The 24,686-nt window shown below is 43.8% G+C and overlaps 1 protein-coding gene across 1 annotated transcript; it reads right to left on the reverse strand.

Annotated features, from left to right (window-relative positions):
* Positions 1-24,061, reverse strand: LOC147881133 (uncharacterized). The gene is made up of 3 exons (XM_087369815.1): positions 23,377-24,061; positions 4,590-5,157; positions 1-572 (listed from the first exon to the last, which is right to left on the reverse strand). The coding sequence occupies exons 1-3, from the start codon at positions 24,000-24,002 to the stop codon at positions 420-422; spliced, it is 1,347 nt and encodes a 448-aa protein (XP_087225941.1). The 5' UTR covers positions 24,003-24,061; the 3' UTR covers positions 1-419.
* Positions 24,062-24,686: the final 625 nt, after the last annotated feature.

The following is a 24,686-nucleotide window of genomic DNA, read 5'->3' on the forward strand; positions in this document are numbered from 1 at the left end:
TTATGAGCAACAAGAATAAGGGAGCTCCCTCACAACCTGCTCCATATTTCATTGCCACTCGTAAATTTACTGCAACTCTTTCCATCTAGCATATCCAGGCCTATTTTAATAAAACCACCTCACCCAAAACACTTTGCAAGCCTGCAAACTTCGGTATAGCAATTTCAACAGGATAATGATGCCACCTACATTATCGTTTTGATTTGATAAATTGTATCGCTTCACAGTAAAATTTCAAATAAGTATTTCAAACCATATATGTTGGGGCCTTCTTGATGATCACAGACCATGACTGTCAGGTTGTACACCCCTCTTGGATGATCTCAATGCTTGGTCTTCCTTTCATCTTTGCACAATGTTTTTTGTCCAACTTATCAAGGGGCATATTTTTCAGCAGAACAACATTGCTGCACATTCCACTAAGCTTTCATCTTTGCAAAATGTTTTTTATCCAACTTATCAAGGGGCATATTTTTCAGCAGAAACAACCTTGCTGCACGTTCCGCTAAGCTTCCACCACATTTGAGTCCACGAGCCTGCAATTCACATTTCAACCTTTCAAGCCCAAGAACCTGCAACAAAAAACACATGAATGAGTAATATAACTAGACATAGATGTGTACTTGTTTACTAAATCTCAATTTCTCCACTCTGAATTGAAAGTGAAAGCATTTCTATCGGAACATCAGAAAACAGTAGAGCTAAAGATTTCCTGCAAAGGACTAAGAGACATACATGCATTGAGGAACAGGAAGCACAAGTGACATGTTCAGAAGGCACGAAGCAGAAGGTACCTCCAGGATAGGTAGCATGCAGCGAACAAACAGAACTTCAACAACAAAGGCAAACCAGAATCTAGCTCTACTTTAATCTAGTGCCGTACAGGCTGGGAAATTCCAGAATCATAGGCTCCACTTTCTCCAGCTTAAAAGAGGCACAAAGGGCTAGCCATCATTGTTTCAGGATAGGAAAAGAGACCTGAAGATTAGATTATTTTCTTGAAGCCATCTGACACCTTTGCTTAAAAGACCATCCTAGACAAGCCGAAGAAAGATCACGGCTAAACCCTCGAATATGTGACGCAAATCACGAGGCCTAGCCATCTGTATTTTCTCTCCTCTCTCACATGCATACTCTCTATACAACATCCCTAACCAATGTTGTCCTTATGGCCAGTCTTGTGAGACCTTGATAATGATCCAAAGGGTGTCAGGCTAAATGGTCGAGGCTTTACATCCCCAACCGGTTTTGATTTCCAATTAGAGGAATTAAATGGGGTGTGAGAAGAAGAAGAAGACAACGACGAGGACGAGAAGGAGCTATCCACCTTATTGGATGCCTTGAGAGGAGAAGGGTGAAGCCTAGCTCAATCAGAAGTTCCATTGCAAATGATGTGGATATCTTCTTGTCCATATCCAGTACTCAACTAGAATGTCTATGATCATTGATATTTAAAGCTCAACCTTACTAAGGCCAAGGTCGTGATCTTCAATACTTTCCAACTAGCTAGCTATGCACTGAGAGACCTTCAACTCTTAAGGAGAGCTAACAGAGGAGGTTATCTTTACCTGTACTCACACCTTGCCCAATTTATAGGAAGGAGATCTCTGTGTTTATCCGAGGTTAAGTTACATTTTTGTTGGAATCACCTAGGCTTGATGCTAGAAGTGTCACATTATATATCATAACGTGACAATTATATGGACAGACTTCCCTACCTAGTAACACTCTAAAACATTAACGGCATTCAAAGATGGCTTCATAGAACGATTCTATAGCCTCTAATCCTTAGATATGGCCATCTTTCATAGATTCCTATAGCCAATCACAATAAAATGCATTTCATTGATAATGAAGCATCTTAACATGCAACAATTCATGCTCAATGAAATTTGGAGTACTTTTACTTGTTATCACCTAGGTTCTCAAATCTACTTTTGCATCATTTTGTAGATCTCATGGCCCCATACAATGGCTTCCTTCATTAAGCTCTCTTTGCTTTATAAAAATGTGATGCATGCAAGGGTGCTTGTCAAGCATGCACATGCCATCTCTGCTCCTATAGGCGACGCTCAGCCTATGAAAGGTGATTGGTATGCTTAGCCAATCCTACACATAGCCCAAACAATGCCTACCTAAAGCATGTACAAATCCTACATGCATCAAAAGGAGCTTAAGTGATCGCTTAAACATCGTCTACCCACAACCACGCACAAGCTACAAAAAGAGGCCATATCTATAATGAATATATATACCTTTGTAAGACTAGAATATATCCAATCATACAAATTTAGATTTTTTGTTGTTATAAAGTCCAAAAATCTACACAAAATAAAAGAGAAAACGAAAGAGAAGAAAAAAGAGGTAATTAAAAATTTTTTGAAAAACAAAAGGAAGGCATACTTAGCAAGAAAAGCAATACTTATCGCGGAGTCTCTTGGCAAACCCAGTGCTTGCTAATACGTTAAAGAAACAAAAGAGAGAGAAAACAAGAAATAAAGAAGAAAGGAAGAAGGTGACTTAGCAAAATTAAACAAGCAAATCAAGAAATAAAATCTTCCAAAACAAAGAAATAAAATCTCTCTCTCTCTCTGTCTCTCTCTCTCTCTCTCTCTCATTTAGAACATAAAGAACTAAAAGGACCCCTTACACTTATGTACCGCTTCCTACAAAGAGGCAAAATTACATTCCTAACTTAGAAAGCACATCAAACTCTCTTTTGAAACTAAAAGAAAAACGGGCTATTCAGCTCTATGCTTTTTGTTTTCAGGTTATGTTCAATCATTCTAAACATGCCTAAGGCCAATACACCATAGATAAAAGACTTCATATCTGAGATTGTGCGTGCTTTTTTCATTATTTTTCTTGGATTATACCTCTTGTGAATTGATAAAGTGATCAAATTACTACAATGGATGATAAAAGACTCCTTAGTTATACAAAGGCGGGAAAATCTATGGAATTGGGAAGAGACGACTCTATATTTTGCCAAATCAGAAATGTTTGATTCAATGTGAGGCTAACACAAGGCAGCAAAAAAGCGACAAGAATATCACCTATGCAACAGCACACCTGCGCCTAAGACCACATATACTAACACCTAAGCCTATGCAAAGCCTACATACACACTAGCTATACAGCTTACCTAGGCTACCTAGTACCTATTAGTAGTAGCCCCTAGATAATGCATGCAACTACAATGCATGTGGCCTAATGCACACTAGCTACGCAACCAATAATATTTCTCACCTAAACGAATCACAATTGAGAAGCCTTGATTTCTTGCTTTGGACAGTCTATGCAGGTAGTCCACAGACTTGCCAGGCTGAAAACGTTGATGTTTCATACACATTTAAAAGCATTGGGTACGAGGAGGAATCCCTTCTTAGAAACTTAACTCCTCCAAGAAAAACTTATTTTTTGCATAAACATGTCAACATAGACAATTAGAATGCTTGAATTTTAGTAGATTAAACACTCATGGTTCTAAAAACTCTTATATGATGAAGAATTTTGGCTGCAATTCTTGTTTTTTCTTTGGCTTTCTGTTCTCCCTTTTTGGGAGTGTCTGGGATCACATTTTGAAACATAAAACTCGAAATGTTTCAATAGAAACCAAACGAGTTTTTTTGCAACCCTAGCACCCAACAAGTAGCCCCTTGTTTAGTGGCACACTCCTCCCTTAGCATGTGCCTCCAATTCACTAAGAGAGAGGATTCATGGGCTTTAGTGGCACACTAGCATGCATTGTAGTGGCTCATTTCGTGATGAATGCATGTGTGGGACAGACGATATCGTTCTTTATTTGAGAGGCACACTAGATGGCCCATCAAAGAGATCAAGGCTTGAGGCCAACTGGAGGATCTCCTCCCAGGAGTCATTCTTTACATGGGAGGTACACAAGGTGGCCCATCGAAGAGACTACGGCTTGAGGCTACTTCATCAGCAACTCATAGATCTCCTATGAGTCCATTTTGTAGTGGTGGAGTCTATCACATGTGGATCCCATCCATTTTCACTAAGTACGCAAGCTGCTTCTTTTCTACTGCTTCCATAAGACGTCCATCAATGCGAGCAACACGGTTTCCAAATCCCTCCAGGGTACCAGGGACTCTACGAGCTACTAGGCTCACATCTTCACTTGCATCTGCCCATATGGCATGCTACAAGATCTTTCCTTTAACCATGCTCATACTCACAGCCTTTTTGGAGTTTGTGCAGGCAGTGGCGGAGGCAAGAGCTTCATTTAGGCATCCATTTGCTAAGACAATATGCACTCAAGAGTACACATTCAAGCATTGAAAGCAGAGATGTTGGAGGTTGAGACAGAGCTGCAGTCCATTAAGGCAGTGATGGGGTGAATATAAATACTCTATTCTGTGTGTGCATCACTTAATATAACATCTTTATATTGTATATTTTATAGCATTGTTTGTAGCCTCTCTCAAACCAGGTTTCACTGCCTTCAACACTTCATCTCTAGGGGAATTGTTATGATGCACTATCCTTTTCCCGTATTTGTTAACATGCAATTAAGGATTGCAAAAAGATACAATAAGAATGAAAAAGTCTAGGTCAACTTCAAATACCTCCATTTCTGCTGCATTTTGGAAGTCATCAAAGTTCAGCTGTTTGTTTGCAAAGTCAGGTGCTAGTTTCTCAACAGAAACAACGGTAGCAGCACTTCCAGTCTGGCCATCAGCTGAATCTCCACCACTGTTACTATTTAACTTCATTTTTGCTGCATTTTGGAAGTCATCAAAGTTCAGCTGTTCGTTTGCAAAGTCAGGTGCTAGTTTCTCAACAGTGGCATCACTGGCAGCACTTCCAGTCTGGCCATCAGCTGAATCTCCACCACTGTTAACATTTGTGAACGTGACGATGACAGCACTTCCACTCTGGCCTTCACCTGAACCTCCACACCCATCATCTGGTTCCTTGTTGTATACATCAGCTTGGGTACAGTGTTCTTGGACATGATGAGTTACTTCTGCTATCTCGGAAATATTCCTGCACTCACAGCTGTGTGCTGAGTTAGCAAGGCCATCACCTTCACGATGCAGGCAACATTCTTTCACGTGAGGTCCTTCTATACTTTCCTCCTCAAATTCTTCTTCAATAATGCCATCCTCACTTACAACATCTTCATCTGGTACCCTGAGAACATTGGCAAATGCCCATTCAACAAAAAAGAGAGAAAAATTAGATGAAGTAAGCTTGTTCAATCATTTTATAGATAAATAATAACCAAAATGCACCCGCTTATAAAAATTACAGAACTTCCCACTCAAGAAATAATTGCTAAGCTTGTAAAGATCTAGATCCTAGAGCTGCCACTCTCTCTATTGCTTCAGCCCATCCAAGATATACAGCCTCTCTCTCTCTCTCTCTCTCTCTCTCTCTCTCTCTCTCAATCAATGCTGTCACCCTAAAATTTTACAATAGCTAATGTAGCTAATGTAAAATTTCACCGTCACCACAACAATTGCTTCCTTATAGGAAGAGTGGTTTGAGGAATGCATCTCCGACTTGGTTAAGAAAGTTCAACAACTTCAAGATTCTCGAAATACCGCACATACAGAGGATGATGTGACGCAACCAGACGACTATGCGGACTCATTCCCACCAGAGGTAGAAAACACTGAACTACGTGCCCTCTACCGTTTACTTCAAGCTTCCAAAACTAAAAGACTTGACGTCAAACTTCCAGAAGCCTACACTGGTCAACGCAATCGCCGAACAGTTGACCAATGGCTCGCGAAAATGCGCATGTATTTTGATACTGTTGACCTCACTGAAGGCAAAAAGATCGCCTTGGCAGCCTCCCTCCTCAAGGATACAGCATTTCTATGGTGGCAAAGATGCTTAAAGGACGGAAAAAGGGTGTTAACATGGGAACGTTTTGAACATGTGCTCCGTAAGCAGTTTATACCTGCCAATGCGGACTTCCAAGCACGTTCAAAACTCCGACAATTGGAGCAAACGGGTTCCCTGTCTTCCTACATCTCTCAGTTCACCACATTGGTGCTGGAGATCGATGGTTTAACTGAGGATGATCGCCTACGGACAAGTTGAACTTTGACATTATGCCTCTTTCTCGGTACGATGTCATACTTGGACAACAGTGGCTCTACGACTATGATCCATCAATCAGTTTTCGCAACCATACTATCCAGTTTGTCCACCAGGGAAAACTTATTGAGCCAACTGGTTCTAGGGACTCTCCTTCAACCCCAGTTGCCTCTACCCTACAAGTAAAGAAGTGGGTTCGTAAACGTCAAGTAAAGACTTCACTTCTGTTGGTTACAGCAGTAGAGGAGACACCAACAAAGGATCCTCCTGAGTACCTCAACCAACCTTTTTTCTAGCCTTACCTGGATATTTTTCCACAGGAATTGCCAAAGCAGTTACCACCTCGACGACCAGTGGATCACCCAATCGAGCTTATTCCCGGCAGTAATCCACCGTCGAAACCTCCTTATCGGGTTTCTTACACTCAAAATGAAGAAATCCAAAGACAGGTCACCGAGCTACTCGACAAAGGTCACATTCGGCCCAGTCGCAGCCCTTTCGGATCTCCTGTACTACTTGTGGAAAAAAAGAACAAGTCAATGCGCCTCTGCATCGACTACCGAGCCCTCAACAAGCTCACTATCAAAAACAAGTATCCATTGCCTCGCATCGATGACCTCTTCGACCAACTTCTACATGCAACACAATTCTCAAATATTGATCTTCGTTCAGGTTATCATCAAATCCGCATACGAGAAGGTGATGAATACAAGACAGCTTTTCGAACAAAGTATGGACACTATGAATGTTTGGTCATGCCTTTTGGGTTAAACAATGCCCCGGCCACATTCATGACATTAATGAACGACATCTTCAGGCCTTTCCTCGATAAGTTCGTCATCGTTTACCTCGATGACATCCTCGTTTTCAGCAGATCCCTACATGAGCACAAACAACATCTTCACCAAGTTTTTGAAGTTCTCCGCACAAATTCTCTCTACATCAACATTGAGAAGAGAGAGTTCTTCAAGACCCAACTCGAATATTTGGGACATGTTATTTCCGCTCAAGGCATCTCTGTGGATCCCAAGAAGATCGAGGTAATCCGAAACTGGCCTACTCTAAAGAATGTTCATGATGTCCACTCTTTTCTCGGATTGGCAAACTTCTACCATACAAAGGTCTATCAGTTTTCCGAAATCGCAGCTCCTATGTCCGAATTATTGAAAAGCACAGCAATTTTTCAGTGGCTTCCTGAAACAGAGTATAGTTTCCAACAACTCAAGCAAGCACTCACTACCACACCAATTATGGCTATTGCTGACCCAAATCTTCCATTTGAGGTCATGACCGACGCTTCCGACATCGCTACAGGAGCAGTCTTAATGCAAGAAGGCAGAGTTATTGCTTTTGACAGCCATAAACATTCTGATATCCAAACCCGATATCCGGTTTATGATAAGGAGTTCCTTGCCGTTGTACATGCTTATCGCTCTTGGAAACATTATCTCATGGGAGCCGACTCTGTGGTCAAAACAGACCATCACTCTTTAAAGTATATCTTTACTCAGCCAGTCATGAACGCTCGACGAGCACGCTCGGTTGAGTTTCTGGCCAACTTTCACATGACCATTGAGTACATTCCAGGACTACGCAATGTAGTTGCAGATGCTCTCAGCAGGTTACCTCTCACATCAGCCATGGTAATCTCTACATTATCTGTGGATGTTCCGAATTCATTCAAAGGAAAGTATTTCAATGATAAAGACTTCGGCACCGTAGTACAGGTTCTTTCAAAAGATCAACCTTCGACTTCCGAACAGCAGATTTTCTCATCATATTCTTATACGGACGACCTTCTGTATTATCAAGATCGCGTCTGTGTACCACATGACAAGGATGTTCAACGTCTTTTGTTAAAAGAGCATCATGTAGTTCCTTATGCTGCCCATCCAGGCATCAACAAGACTTATCGGTTACTCAGTGCAACATACTACTGGCCTCAGATGAAAAGCGATGTCATCAAAATGGTTACATCTTGCTTATCTTGTCAACAAATGAAAGCAAGTCGACGACTTCCAACAGGACTTCTTCAGCCTCTTCCAGTTCCAACTGAAAGGTGGGAAAGTATTTCCATGGATTTCATTACAACACTACCACGATCCTCCAGAGGTAACACTCAGATTATGGTAATTGTTGACCGATTGTCCAAAATGGCACACTTTGTTGCTTGCAAAAGCAGTGCACAGGCTCCGGACATAGCCAAACTCTTCATACAACACATTTTCCGACACCATGGATTACCCAAGAATATCATATCCGACAGAGATCCTAAGTTTACCAGTCACTTTTGGATTTCACTGTTCGAATCTTTGGGTACAACTCTACTGTTCAGTTCAGCCTACCACCCAGAATCAGATGGCCAGACTGAAAGAGTCAACCAAGTTCTGGAAGAAATGCTTCGACATTATGTTCAGTCACGCCTAGCAGCTTGGGAAGAGTATCTACCACTCCTTGAGTTTGCTTATAATAACTCTTTCCATAGTGCCATCAGCATGACTCCATTCCAAGCAGCTTATGGACACACTCCGATTGTACCAACGAATTTTGTACTTCAACATCGAGTGGCCCTAGCTGATCAACTGGTTCAAGAAATGCAAGACATTCTACTGCAAGTCAGGGATCATATGCGAAAAGCGCAAGAGCCATATCAACAGTCTGCCAACAAACATAGACGTCACCTAGAGTTTAACACTGGTGACATGGTGCTATTATTTGTAGCCCCACATCGCTATAAGACGGTTAAGTCTGTGTTTCCTAAGTTGCGACCAAGATACTATGGACCTTTCCGGATCGTCAAGAAAAATTCACCTTTAAGTTACAAATTGGAATAACCACCATCATGGGGTAAAATCCATCCAACATTTCATATTTCTTGGCTAAAGACGTACATTCCCGGCGATGAAGCAGTTCCTCCTGCAGGTGATTATGTTCCAGAAATCGAAGACAATTATGTTCTCCTTATTCCATGAGCATATTCTGGACCATCGATAGCGAGAGACTCGACATCGACTTATCACGGAATTCCTTGTTCTTTGGCGAGATCTGGACGACTCCGACGCTACTTGGCAGTCTGATGAAGACTTACAGCAGTACCCTGACCTTTTACAGCAGTATTTTCAGAATCTACCATGATATTTTCTACATCAGTTCATTATCTCCACCAGGGTCTTCTTTTGAGTGGGAGGGGATGTCACGATCTGTGACGTATTCCTTTCTCTATTTCTAGACTTATGGATGGTTTGATGAATGGACACTTGTGGAAGGGTATGCCCTTTCGAGGGACACTTCCTAAGAGGCACAACACTTGCCCTTTCGACGGGACACTTCCTAATGAGGCACAACCCTTCATAAGAGACATACTATTGTAATGTACCCTCTCATCAAGGGTCACACCCTTCACAAGGGGTACACACCTCTTCATGCACACACCCTTTGGAGTACACACCCTTTCATGTGTGACTCTTCACTCTCTATATAAGAGAGGCCCAATTGTATGGATGACACACAACATCTACCCTACAGACATTCAAGCAATACAATTATTCCTTGTTCTCTGCTATCTCAGTCTCCTTTCTGTTCCTTAGCACATTTTAAAATATAGTAAATCTAGGATTTCTTACAGCTGGAGTCAAGGACAGCAACAGAAGTCCGTGATTGGATAGGTCAGAAGTGAATTTTTCTTGCACCCCATCCTCCATCTCTTTCCTTCCACTCTCAGGATTGTTTGTGCCGGGATCATCAGCAAGGTTAGAAGGTTTGTCATAGCTTCTGGGACCCCCCAAGAGGACAAGCTTGACAGCACAAATTATGTCCATTGGCAGCTCAACATGAAGATATGGTTTATCCATAAGGGTTCATGGCTATGAAGGGAAGCCTGAGCATCCCAAGAGGAACTGTGATGCTGACTTGTAGGATGAGTTTCAGAAGGAGCTCGAGGTTGGGAAGGTCAGGATTCCAAGGCACATTCAGCCATAGTTGCAAGAAACGGTGTTTCATCTGTCAGAAACGGAAACGGAAACGGTCGAAACGACATTTCTGTTTCCCTGATTTTTGGGGAAACCCTAATTGTGGATTTTTGCACCTGCAGCCTCTTACTCTTTTTTTTAAGTTTTTTTTTTTAAGCCCAATTTTCCAGCCTCTTAAGGGGCCTCTCACAGCCCCGTTTGGAGTCATTTTGGGCCCTTTTGAAGCTTTTTTTGGCTCCGTTTTGAAGCCTCTTCATCGATCTTTCTCCCGAGCCTCTCCATCGGCCTTTTTTGTGGTTCTACACACTATATCAGGTGCTCATTACAGCAAGGTTTTGCTGTCTACTTCTCTGAGGCCACTTCATTTCCTTGCCTGCATACGAGCTTCTCTCGCCCCGACAGCCACCATGGCACCCAAGCGTGCCCCTTTGGATACATTGCACGATAGTGATGAGGTTGCTCAGCATGAGCAATTGCCCTCCATAGTGGGTGCGTCCACTAGTGGTACAGAGATCCCTATGACACAATCCCAGCACTCCTGAAACCTCTTATCTGCAAGCAAACACAAGAACACACCAACGTGAGGAAACTGAGCAGTCTGCTCACCACCCAACCATGACATCTACGAGATGTGATCCCGAATCAAGAGATGTCCCCTCCAAGCCACGAGTTGAGCTACTGGCACGAACTCCCAACCAGATCTTAACCAGCCTGGTGTCCCATACCACCAGGTGGTGCTGTGAAGCCTGGGATCTGCTGCTGGGCCTTGGGCTACGCTATGATGCAGGCGTGCATCCGTGACTCAATCCAGGATCAGACCTAGCACCTCGGAATGAGACTTGCTCCCATCGGCTCTCTGAGAACTGAACCCCTGGGCCCCTTATATAGACTCGGGCCCCAAGCGCCAAAAATAGCGAAGACCTCTAACTGGTTCATACCCTTGCCACTCAACCCGAGAATCAAGCCTGCCTAGCTCTAAGCCTCCCCAGGCTACCTGAGCTAGTCTTGTGTACCCAGTACACGTCGGATACCAATCCGTGCACATGACATACTTCCCCTCCTCTAAGAACTCACTCCTGAGTTTGCTAAAAAACCCAAGAATGTCCTCTGGAGATTCTGTAATGTCTCCCATGTTGCATCCTCCTCAACACGATCCTTCCACTTGATCTTGTATTCCGTGATAGTTCTATTACGAATCTGTCTTTCACGAAATTCAAGAATACACTCAGGTTCATGTGGAATAAAAGTCAAATCTGTAACTTCTATTATTTCTTGAGGAGAAACAAGTTGATCACACCCAATACTTCTTTTAGTCTACATACTGGATGTACTTTAACATCAGGAGGCAATTCTAGTCTATATGCAACTTGTCCAATTCTTTTAATGACCTTGAACGGACCACAGTATCTGGGGGATAACTTTGGAACCAAACCAGTACTTAGGCTCTTGGATTCCTTGGGAATTCGCAAATATACCATCGTTCCTTTAGAGAACTCTCTCGGTGAACGATGTCTATTAGCATAAAATTTGTCCCGATCTTGGGTACTTCTAATAGACTCCTTGGCAAACTGCAACATTTCATGCATGTCTTGCAAGAAGGTCTTTGCAGCATCATTTTGGATTCCCTTTAACCCAACCATAACTGGTGACTTAGGTTGAAACCCGTACATAAGCATAAAAGGACTGTAACCAGTACTCTAATGCTTTGCACTGTTATAAGCAAATTCTATCATAGGTAGATAATCTTCCCATGAAGACTGTCTCTTAGAAAAATATGCCCGAAGCATATCTTCAACCAATTGGTTGACCTTCTCTGTACTACCATCAGTTTGTGCATGATCTGAGGAACTCATACTTAGAGTAGTTTCTAACTTCTCAAAAACAAGTGTCCAAAAGTTACTTGTAAACTTCGAGTCCCTGTCACTGACTATGTCAGAGGGCAAACCATACAGCTTAAACAAGTGGTCCACAAACTCGTGAGCCAGCTGAACAGCTGAAATAGTTGTTCTAGTAGGTAAGAATCTAGCCATTTTTGTCAGACGGTCAACTATGACCCAAATGGAGTCATGACCCTTGCGCGTTCGAGGCAAACCAGTAATAAAATCCATGAAAATACTTTTCCATTTATTACCTAGAATCTGAAAGAGAGCAAGAGAGAGTGAGAGCTGGAAGCTTGGAAGCTGAAAGCTGAGTTGCAATAGTAGAGTGTGAAGAGTACTACACAATGAGTGAGAGATAAGGTTTTGTCCTAGTGACAAAACCTTAGTAGTCACTAACCATAGTTAGTGAACTAACTGCGGTTAGGGGAAAAAACCTCTTAAAGAGGGAAAAGTGCCCCTAACTAGCTTATTATATTACATTGGTCACTGCTGAATTATATCTATAATTCTAACACCCCCTGCAGTGCCAATGTCATGTACAAGGCTGATTAATCACCAAATAAAAATAAGTTCAGGGCACTGCGAAATGCCTCAAACTTTTCACGTGGTAGTGCTTTGGTGAAAATATCTGCAACGTTGTCATGTGTGGACACAAAGATCATACTGATCTCTCCTGCATGCAACTTCTCTCTGACGTAGTGATAGTGAACCTCAATGTGCTTTGTGCGAGCATGAAACACTGGATTCTTTGCCACTGCAATGGCACTCTGACTATCAGTGAGAATTGGAGAACGACCCTCCAAAGACAGATGAAGATCAGCAAATAGACGTCGCAGCCAGACACATTCAACTGTTGCTGTGAAAGCTGCCCTGTACTTAGCTTCACATGATGAGATAGCCATTGTAGATTGTTTCTTGCTCAGCCAGGAAATGCAAGATTTACCCAAAAAGAAACAATTGCCACTAGTGGACTGCCTAGTGTCATAATCACCAGCCCAATCTGAATCACTGTAGGCATGCATCTGCGCCTTTCGCACACAGAGAGGTTTATATGAGTTCAAAGTAATATACCTAGATGAACCCAAAAACATTCCCAAACTCATCCTCTAAAAACACAACATAGTGCAGTTTCAATCTCACGATAGTCACTCATAAGATTGAAAACCATAAACTCCATCATGCATAGCAAGGACTAGCTAATATGACATCCCCACTGATGTCATCAGCGCCCAACAATGGGTGTATACCATAGTATAAAAATATGCTCACACATACAACTCCAAACACCCACACATACTTGAGCATCCATTCATACAAAGTCTTCGTACTGAGTTTCTGTCGGTACTTCGGAGGTGAAGGGCAGACTCAGCCATGATGAAGGCTAGCACCAAAGGAGAATCAAAACGTACTCCAAAATCTCTTCATTCAAGCTACAACTGCTTGTGAAGTCTAAACGATTTCATTTTCGTCTCTCCCAAACGAGCAAGCCGATAGGGCAACACACCATTTAAGATGAGTTCAAAGTGATGCCTTTTGGATTGACCAATGCACCGGCTACTTTCCAAGCACTCATGAACAAGATTTTGCAGCCCCTTCTTTACAAATGTATGCTGGTATTTTTTTATGACATCCTCATTTACAGCAAGGATAAGCAGGAACACATGGACAGCATCATGGCTGTCATGTGGGCAGCACATCTAGAGAAGACCCAGGACAAGTGGCGCAACAGTACGGAGCAGTACGGATGTTAAACTCCTTTTTTTTCTTTCACTGTTCCATCGAATTACGGACAATACAAAGTCACATGTCTCTCTTTTCGTTTCGTCAATCGAGGGTAAGACAAATCACAGGCGCTGGCACCCCGAATATCCTTCCAACCTATCTCATGGATGGCATGCTCACAAAGATACGTAATTCATTCCTTCATGCCTATCCACAAGCCCACAATTTCCTAGATGGTTCCCTCTGCCACATGTCATCATTCTAGACCTTTAGCTTGGTACACCATTTACCCCTCTCTTGGGGCACAATTAAAACATTTGCCCCTTGGCATTTTTTTACACATATAGGCGCACCTAGGCCTGAGCACTCAGAACCACCTAGTCAATGCCAATACACCCTCACCTAGGACCTTGGCAGTTACTTCCCTTAACCATTTTATTTACGCACATAAAATATTACAGAAGCCGGTCATCTAAGAGAAAATGCCCACCAATCTTTCCGAGATCATGCTATCTTGGCTAGAGCATAACATTCCTTCCCTCTTCAAGCATCAGCGTCCTCGATGATGAAATCTGGGAACACTCTCCGTAACTGGTATACGGATTCCCAGGTAGCTTCCGATAGAGGTAGACCATGCCATGCAACCAACACCGTGGGTATCTTCCGATTGCGCACTTGCATTGTTCCTCGGTCTAGGATTCTTGTTGGTTTGCGTCTTGCATTATCATCTATCTCCTAAAACAAAACAACACCTTCGATTAGCGAGTCACCAGTACGCAAAAATTTCTTTAAACGAGAAACATGAAACACTGGGTGCACCTTACATCCCGGTGGTAATTCTAATTTATAGGCTACCTTGCCTATTCTTTTTAGAATTAACCATGGCCCACAATATCGAGGTGATAACTTAGCACACTCTCCTGCAGTCAAAGACATAGAGTGCGAAGGAACTCTGAGAAAAAAAATTTCTCCTTCCTTAAATTCTCTAACGGATCGGTTTTCATCCGCATACGCCTTAGCTCTATCCATAGCTTGGCGGATGTTAGCTCTCGCAAGTGCTAGCATCTCCCGCATCTGAACCACAAAGTTCGTGGCACTAGCACTTTCTGAGGTATTCCAACTATAGTTGGATTCGCTGGTCTATAACCATAGTTCAGCTCAAACGGACTGAACCCTGTAGAGGAATGTTTTCTATCATTGTAGGCAAACTCCAACAATGGCAACCACTTGTCCCATGTATGTTGCCTCAATGACACATATGCTCTAAAGCATATCCTCTAAAATTTGGTTGATTCTTTCCGTCTGACCATCCGTTTCTGGATGATCCCCACTACTCATTCCCAACTCAGTCCTTCGTGTCCCAAATACCGCAGTCCAAAAATGACCGGTAAATTTGACATCTCCGTTTGACACTATGGATTTGGGTAATCCATGCAGACGAAATATATATCTAATAAACAAATCCGCCACTTGCAGGGCACTAACAGATTCTCTAGTTGGAATGAAGTGAGCCATCTTGGTGAGACGATCAACCACCACAAGGATAGAATCATATCCACCTTGTGTCGTAGGCAGCCCTAGAATAAAGTCCATGGAAATGCTCTCCCACTTACTTAGTGGTATCCCCAAGGGTTGTAAAAGGCCGGGTGGCTTCACTCGCTCCGCCTTACTTACCTGACACAAAAAACAACGTGTCGCATATTCATGAATATGCTTTTTCATCTTTGGCCAAAAGAAATCTCGCTTCACGAGATCATATGTCTTCTCGACTCCTAGATGCACATGGGCTATCATGGCACTGTCGAATGACTCCCTGTCTGAGATCATTCTGATTAGGCACTACTACCTTGCCATTTCTTTTTAGCATACCATCCCTTATGGCATATCTTGCATAAGTTTCGCCTTTTCTGGATGCCAGGTCATCCTTTTCCCCGGGTTTTAACACATGAGCCCTAGGCCATAGACTCTGAACAAACTCGTCCACCTTTTGAGTTTCTCTAATCTCGGCCATTAGAGCACTCTCTAGCACCGTGAAACTCATGTAATGCATAATGCGTGACAACGCATCAGCAACTTTATTATCTTTTCCTCTTCGGTACCGAATCGTCAAATTAAACTCCTGCATGAGTTCTGCCCACCTAGCTTGGCGGCCTCTCAAGTCAGGTTGTTTACAAAAATGTTTCAGAGTATCATGATTAACATCCACATACAACTCTGATCCATACAAATAATGTCGCCATGTTTTCAAAGCATGGACAACAGCATACAACTCTAATTCATGAGTTGGCCAATTTCTTTGAGAGGGAGAAAGCTTCTTGCTTTCAAAGGCTACTGGCCTTCCCTCTTGGAGGAGAACTGCTCCTACCGCAATGCCACTTGCATCAGTTTCCAGGAACAATGGTTTCTGGGGATCAACTATTTTTAACACCGGTCCTGTGACCACAGCTTGTTTTATGGTGTTAAAACTTTCTTGTTGATTATGTCCCCATATAAAAGGTACTTTATCTGAGGTCAGATCAGTCAATGGCGATACTATTTCGGAATATCCTTTGATATGCCTTCGATAAAATTGAACAAATCCCAAGAGTGATCGCAAAGCGGTCAAACTCTGAGGGATTGGCCAAGTCAGTATCGCAGCCACTTTCTTTGGATCCATTTCTACCCCCTCTGGAGTAATTATGAATCCTAAGTATTCAAGTCTAACCATACACAGTATATTTTTCTTCTTATTTACATAAAGATTTACATAAAGACTGGCTTTCCTCAAAGTACTGAATACTATTCTTAAGTGTTCGTGATGCTCAGTAATACTTTTACTGAATACCAGAATATCGTCAATAAAATGTACTACAAACTTTCCGATATACGGACGTAGTAAATCGTTCATAAGCATGACGAATATAGCTGGAGCATTGGTAAGTCCAAAGGGCATTACCAAAAACTCATAATGACCAAACCTGCTTCTAAAAGCGGTTTTATGCACATCCTTGGCTCTAATACGGATCTGATGGTAGCCACACTTAAGATCTATCTTACTGAAAATTACGGCTCCATGCAATGCATCTAGCAAATCATCGATCCGAACCATCGGATACCTGTGCTTAATAGTGATATTATTCAATGCTCTGTAATCTATACAGAGGCGAAAAGTATCATCTTTCTTCCTCTTTAATATCACTGGTGAAGCAAAAGGTGAAAAACTGGGTTGAATCTACCCCAGCTTGAGGTATTCTTACAGTTGTCTTCGCACCTCAGCTTCTTCTGTAAAGCTTAATCTATAGGGAGGTCTATTTACAGATTCTGCCGCCGGGATAAGCTCAATTTTATGGTGAACATTCCGCTCTGGAGATAACCCATAAGATAACTCATCCCTAAAACAATCAGAGAACTTCTCCGATATCTCTTAAGCCAACTCGGCCGTTTTCTCATCTTGGGTAGCCTCAGTGCTAGTCGATATATCATCAATCGACTATACGTGGTCTAAGAGTATGCATAAGTATTTCTTTCAAGACATGAGTCATCATAATCTTTGAAGCATGGCGATGCTATACAAAAACACAGAAACTCTTTCGGAGTCTTCCGAATTTCCATGGCTGAAATAAATGGTCCTCGAGGTAAATCCTTTTCACCTCGCAAAACATATTCTACCCCGTTCATCTTGAACTGGTAAATATGCTTTTTCCAATCAATGGCTGGATTTTTCCAAAAATGCCAAGCCATACCTAGGGCTATATCTGCGTGAGCAAGCCTGGTCAGTTCAAAGTCCATCTTCTCAACATAGTCCTGAATTCAAAGTTCCAACTGGGTAACCCTTTGGTCCCATACTTCAGTTGAACTTCCGTCCGCCATCCTGACCGTATAAGCATAGTCAGATGGACTAGTTTTCAACTTGAGCCTCTTAATAAGCTTCGAGTTAATTACATTATGCGTTGACGCTGAGTCAAACAACACAATCACATCATGATTGGCTACTTGCCCTTTCATTTTAATCAACTCCGCCTCATCGAAAAACGTATACCCCGTTGCTGCGGGCTTTGAAAGGATGTTATCAGGTGCACCGCTTACTAACTTAGTAACAGACACACTTAACAACACAGGTACTAACCTCTGAGAAGGTCCCGCCAATTGCATCTGCATATGTTCCGCATTGGGACTCTCCTGCATTTCCGCGTCGCATTCAGATATTATCATATTGGCCGTGCGACAATCTTTGTTCAGTGGACAATCTTTCCACTGATGTCGCTGAAGGCAGCCGAAGCACAATCCTTCTTTTCTAGCTTTCTCTTTTTGCTCAAAGGTCAACGAGGACTTTGACCAAGCCCGGGCTGCCATTGGAGTTACTTTCCTTTTCATCCCAACGGTGGTACTTGTCTTTGCTGGTCCCTCAACCGGCTTCACCTGCTTGGTTTGGCCACTTGGCTGCGAGACACTTGTCTTTGAAGTCCATTTCCTCTGAAATCCCCCTTTTCTCGGGTACTCATGCTGAGTCCCTGCCTGCACAAACCCACTAGGTCTGCCTCTGGCATCTTCATAGTTCAGGGCTACTGCAATAGATTCATCTAATGTAGTCACATATTTAGCCCGAACTTTCACTTTAATTTTCTCGTTCAGTCCATAGATATAGTCTTTCAACTGAACCGACATAGGGAGAGGGTCTGTTATCTTCATAACAAATTCCCTGAACTTGTCAGTGTACTCTGCCACTGACAAATTCCTCTGGCGAAGGTTTCTATAAGCATCCCAAGCTCGGGACTCTTCGTCAGGTGGAAGAGAGTGTTTCTTAAATTCAGCCTTAAACCCTTCCCAGGTGGTAGGGGCAACCTGATCTTTCTGTTGCTTTATCCACCATCTATCCGCTGCCTCAATAAACACGTGAGTGGTCTTGCGGATTTTCTTTAGATCAGATCTGATTTCACAAATGGCGAAGGCTTCTTCCCACTTGTGTAACCAAACCTCGATCACATTAGAACTGCGCTCGGTCATCCAACCAACGTACTTCTCCGGTCTGTAGTTGGCAATATTAGGTACCTTGACCTTCGCACGCTCTGATGAGTGTATACTAGGCTCTGGCTCTGGCTCTGCTGGAGCTTTGCCCTTTTCATTTCTAGATGGTCTAGCCGACAAGGCTTACACCATCTCTCTAATTTCATTTTGACTAGCGTTCACTTGAAGCTGCTGATTCATGATCTGCTGTAAAGCATCTTCTAATACACAAATCCTACCCACTAGAGTAGGTGTCGTATGATGGGACACTTGTTGTGTAGATCGTGCTCTAGATTCACCAGGATTTACCCTGGAATCTTGTCCCTCTTCCTCCATTCTTTCAAAAGAGAAAATAGTTTTTTTTTTCACTTCTAATTTCCCTCTGCTGTACCGGAATAAATCGACTGCAAACTGAAAAATAAAATTTTATATAGAAGGAAAAATAATGCTCCCTGGAAGTTCCACGAATCGCAGATGTCTTGATTTATTTCTTCAGCCAAGCCTTTGCAAGCCTCGAAAATCTGCGCCACCAACCAAGGCACTCACCCAGCTATTCGCTTCTCTCTTTCAAAATCAGCCTACTATCTGTTTCGGAATCAGCCTCAATGCTCATGGGCTTTTTCATGACCACAAACGCTTCCTTATCTCTCTCTCTCTTGCTTTTTCGTCGACCGAACCAAAAAAATGTGTGGCTTCTAATTGTCGCACATGCCAGGACTGATAAGCCAGTGCTGGTCGACTATTGCCTTTTCCACAAACTCGCATCAAGGCTAACCGCAGCCTCTTTGGAACTCAAGCTGCAAGGCCACAGAGCCGTCCATCGTCAGCCTACCCCGCTATTTTCACAGGCTCCGAACCCCGTGCGTCGCCCATCGCCACGTATAGCCTCTGTTTCGCAGATTTTTCACCCAACCCCACATGTCGCGTCTAGTCAGACGTAATCGGCGAAATGTTTTCTGCGAAGTCTTCCACTATTCCGCCGTCCGTTGTCCGCTGGCCATACTTAGCTCTAATACCAAATGTTAAACTCCTTTTTTTTCTTTCACTGTTCTGTCGAATTACGGACAATACAAAGTCACATGTCTCTATTTTCGTTTCGTCAATCGAGGGTAAGACAAATCACAGGCGCTGGCATCCCGAATATCCTCCCAACCTATCTCATGGATGGCATGCTCACAAAGATACGTAATTCATTCCTTCATGCCTATCCACAAGCCCACAATTCCCTAGATGGTTCCCTCTGCCACATGTCATCATTCTAGACCTTTAGCTTGGTACACCATTTACCCCTCTCTTGGGGCACAATTAAAACATTTGCCCCTTGGCATTTTTTTACACATTTAGGTGCACATAGGCCTGAGCACTCAGAACCACCTAGTCGATGCCAATACACCCTCACCTAGGACCTTGGCAGTTACTTCCCTTGACCATTTTACTTACGCACATAAAATATTACAGAAGTCGGTCATCTAAGAGAAAATGCCCACCGATCTTTCCGAGGTCATGCTATCTCGGCTAAAGCATAACAACGGAGGGTGTGCAGACACGGGACAGGTGGCGCGCAACTGTACGGAGCAGTACGGGGCTGGAGAATGGGCACCCAGGAGGTCAGGAGCAGCAGCGAATAGGGCTGCAAGGGACTGACCCTGGGAGGGCATATTTATAGCCCATATAAGACAGCCAGGCAGGCCTGCATAGGGGCTGGGACCCTACCTTGAAGTGAGGGCCAAAGCCCTAGTTTTGTGGGCCAAAGGCCCTAGTTATGAGGGCCCTTTTAGGGCAGTTTTATAGCAGCCTAGTCGGCCTGTTTGGGTCGGCCAGTTTGAGGCTGCTGGTCGGTTTTTTGGGGCAGGCCTTGTGCCCTATAAAAGGAGAGGCCTCAGGCCTCATTTCACATCCAACAGCTCAGCAAAAAGAGGAGCAGACAGGAGCAGCCTGAAGACATTCCCTTGGGCCTCATCTTGGAGGTGAAGGAGAGTTGAAGGTGTGCTGCAGAATGAGTTCCCTAGAGGCTGGACCTTGGCTGTCTTCTAGGGCAGCAAGGTGTTGTGATCATCATACCTTCTGGAGCAGCCATTCACAAGCAGGTTGGAGCAGTGGAACAGCTATCTTGGGGCCTACATTCAAGAGGACCAAGGGGACCTGTGTGCTGCAGACAAAGCTTGGCAGGGGCTCCCCACTAGGCTGATTCACAGCAGTAAGGTGGAGAAGAACACACTAGACGGAAAGTCTACAGACGCTCAAGGTGGAGCACGCAGGCTTGAGTCTAGAGATAACTGGCTGATAGGAGAAGGACCTTGTGGTAAGATCAGAGGACCACACCATTGGTGGGACTCTGGATCTATCTCTTTTGTATTGTGTCCATAGTTTTGGACGGAAATATATTATTTTGGTGGTTTCTCTATCTGGCTGGTTCATTGTCTATCGATGAGTCTGCACATCTATGTGATGCACATTAAGTAAAGAAGTTTATGATTCCACACCCCACACGCACACTGTGTGAGCTCCTGGGCATTACTATAAGTCTTCCGCTGTGCGTACCCTCTGTTGGATCATTTCTAACAACATGTGCTTGTATGCCCGGATTTTTCATGGCCCTTCATTGTAGAGACAGATGCAAGTGGCAAAGGCCTGGGGGCTGTTCTGAGACAAGAGCATGGAGTTATAGCTTTCGAGAGCAGAAAATTTGAGGCCAAGGAATTGGACTATCATGTTTACAATCACGAAATGTTGCCTATCCTACATGCTTTCGAGAAATGGCAGTATGGTGGAAAGATTAAAGTTAAGACGGATCATCGGACACTGAAGTGCTTTCTTGCGCAATGCAATTTGTCCATGAAGCAGAAGAGGTGGTTGGCTGCAGTTCAGTCCTATGACTTCGACATTGAGTATAGGAAGGGTAAAGAAAATGTGGTTGTCGATGCCTTGTCTAGAATGTGGGCTTGTAGTTTATCTGCCATAAAGTTACATGAGTCTTCAAGCCAAGGGCATGCTGAATTTAAGCTGCATAATGGGCAGTTGTACTGCAAGGACAGAATTTATCTTGTGCCGGACTCCAAGTATAGATTGCTGGTTTTGCATGAAATGCACTAATTTCCTATGGCAGGACGTGGGTATCACTAAGACATATGAAAAGGGGCATGGCATGCGGCAAGATGTGGTTAAGTACTGTCACAAGTTGCTTGGCAATTCATTGAGCATGTCTTTAAGCATCATGGTTTCCCTCAAGAAATTGTCAGTGACAAAGATGCAAATCTTATGGGTCGCTTTTGGTAGGAGTTATTTATAGCAGTGGGTACTTTACTCACACCTAGCACTGCTTACCATCCTGATACTAATGGATAGTCGGAAAGGATGAACAAATGGGTGGAGGAATATTTTGAGGCATTTTTGTCATGATACTTAGAAGTCTTGGGATAAATGGTTGGCACTAGCTGAATTTTGCTACAACAGTACCCAGCATCTCCATTGGCATGAGCCCGTTTGAGGCAATGTACGGATGCAAGGTCGGGATTCCTTCTTCAATTGCTGACATGGCTGTAAAAAATCAGCAAGCACGGAATGACTTGGAGAGGATGGATGCCCTTTTGCAGTTGGCGAAAAAGAATATGCATGATGCCCAACCAAGTAGACGAAATATGTGGACGAACACAGGAGATATTTGTCTTTCAAAGAGGGAGATTATGTGCATTTGTGTCTCCATAAGAACTGTTATGCCTCGCTGAAAGGTAATACCAACACAAAGCTTGCTCATAGGTATTATGGTCCTTACAAGATCATCCGCAAGGTTGGAGAGGTATATACCTAGATGAATCCAACAACATTCCCAAACTCATCCTTTAAAAACACAACATAGTGCACTTTCAATCTCACGCTAGTCACTCATAAGATTGAAAACCATAAACTCCATCACGCATAGCACGGACTAGCTACTATGACATCCCCACTGACGTCATCATCCGCAAGGTTGGAGAGGTAGCATATCAATTGGAGCTACCCAATACCTCCAAGATCCATGATGTTCTCCATGTGTCTTTCACCTCTCCATATCAGTTGGAGCTACCCAATACCTCCAAGATCCATGATGTTTTCCATGTGTCTTTGCTGAAACCAAATGTGGGACAGCATGTCCATGTTCTTCCTGAGTTGCCACCTATGGATGAGGAGGGCCACATCCTCTATATTCTCCGAAACAAGGCCTACAAAGAGTATCTTGTCAGGTGGCAGGGATTCCCCAAGGATGAAATCATGGCAGCCAGAAAAAATTGTCCAGGACCACCCCTATCTCCTACTGAAATGATTAGTAGTTGCTATTTGCTGCACTTTTTTGGACAGCCATGCTGTGAAAATTTTGAGGGCAAAATTCTATGGGAAGGGATGGCTGTAATGAAGGGGGGAAAGGGCCAATTTAGAAGCCCTTTAGAGGCCTTTTAGGTGGTAAATGTGGAGGGACTATATAAGTCCCCATCCACCCCCTATTGTACACTTTTTGATGTGACATCTAATCGTATCTACTCCCTTCTCCTCCCTCCTACGTGCTGCCTACACCCTCTCTCCCAATCTCTCTCTAGCTCTCTCTCTTTCCTTCTCCCTTCTCTCCCAACCTCTCTCTTCCTCTCCCTTTTCCCCCTTTCCACACATCTCTCTCCTTCTCCCTCTTCCTATCTCTCCCTCCTCCAATCTGCCTTCATTGCAGTTGAAATGCTACAAGAGCATTCGTGAGCAATCTGTACAATAATGAATGGGCTTACCAAATGCATGATCGTTTAGAACTTGTCGGTCGATCTTCAACGAGCTTTCGCTTGCCAAATTTCTTAGCTTCAGCAAGTCCTCTCGCAACGGCTGATTCCACGTCTTCCATCGCTCTCGATGTCTCTACCCTGTACTTCTCTATCTCCTTAGAGCTACCGGAGTCCTTTTCTTTGCGTTTCATCTGTTTCTTTAAAAAGGCGTTTGCTGCCTTTTCAAGCTCTCTTTCCTTCGCCTCTGCATTCCATTCCTTCAACTTCTTTTCCGCATTCACATGGCGGAGTCTGCGTCCACTCATATCCCGACAGGCGTCGAAATTGCTGGTCTTTTTCTGGCCAGCTTTGGTACCAGCGCCTCTGAGAAGGGATCCAAAGCCGCCTTTACCGCCTGGAAGACGGAGGAGCAGGCTGCAAGAAGGGAATAAGCCATCGGGGTCAGCATGGATGGAAAGGTGAGGAGTGATTTCCCGAGTTCCAGAGACGATACGAAGGGAATGGGAGGGGATGGCAAAGGTCTGAGAGATGTAATCATGAAGGAGAAGGCCAGGGATGGAATTCGAAGAGAATTGCAAGCAGGCGGTGCGGCCATCGAGCCCTTTTACGAACATCTGATACGCTGCCATAGCCATAGCTTCAAGAAGGAAGATGAGCAAAGAGAAAGTGAAAAGTAGAATGAAACCTTACCATACACGGCTTTATAAACACCACTTGCCCGTACATAACCTAACTCTGGTTATCGGCTGAGTGTGTGCACGCACAGTCTGGAGTTCAACCTGTGGGCGGCGCCTCGAATCGAAATGAGCTTAGAAGACCTCCTCGCGTGGAGGCTGATGCTGGAGAGGCCACCAAGTGAGCAGGTGAGGGATGAGGTTAAGCGTTGTCCCCACGTGTCTGCTGCTGGACTGAGATTCCAAGTTGCACCGGATGCTACGATCATCATCGATGGACACCAAAGAAGGGGAGATGAAAACTGACCGGAGTTCCCAGTCTAGCAGTGGACTGCTGGCCTGGAATCCCGTTTTCAGCTCAAGCTGGGTTGGCAGTGGACTGCCAGAGCTCACAGCTGGGCCAACCTTTTCTACTGCAGTCCCCCTGCCCAGTGGCGCTAAACCATAGCCACTGGCTGGCACGGGGAAGCCCTCTTAATGATCTCACGCATCCCCTGAAGGAGGTCCATCATGACATGACCCACGGTGCAATAATGAGGCGAACCTTCATTATTACCGGCTTTACAATTCCACCCCCTTCTCTAGGGTCAGGCGTGAGTGACGACATGTAACCTTCTCCACAAGACTCGTTGTTGCCAATCACTC

Source organism: Dipteris shenzhenensis, chromosome 31 (assembly GCF_047967505.1).
Source record: "Dipteris shenzhenensis isolate YYH24624 ecotype China chromosome 31, Dip_SZ_1.0, whole genome shotgun sequence".
In the NCBI taxonomy this organism is placed as follows: Eukaryota; Viridiplantae; Streptophyta; class Polypodiopsida; order Gleicheniales; family Dipteridaceae; genus Dipteris; species Dipteris shenzhenensis.

Bases quoted from the DNA above. Each gene is read 5' to 3' on its own strand.
- LOC147881133 (XM_087369815.1), bottom strand. From the start codon at position 24,002: ATGGCTATGGCAGCGTATCAGATGTTCGTAAAAGGGCTCGATGGCCGC. The intron at 5,158-23,376 runs GTAAGCCCATTC...CAATGTTCTCAG, and splicing joins TCTAAACGATCATGCATTTG to GGTACCAGATGAAGATGTTG. The intron at 573-4,589 runs GTATTTGAAGTT...TTTTTGTTGCAG, and splicing joins AAAATGCAGCAGAAATGGAG to GTTCTTGGGCTTGAAAGGTT.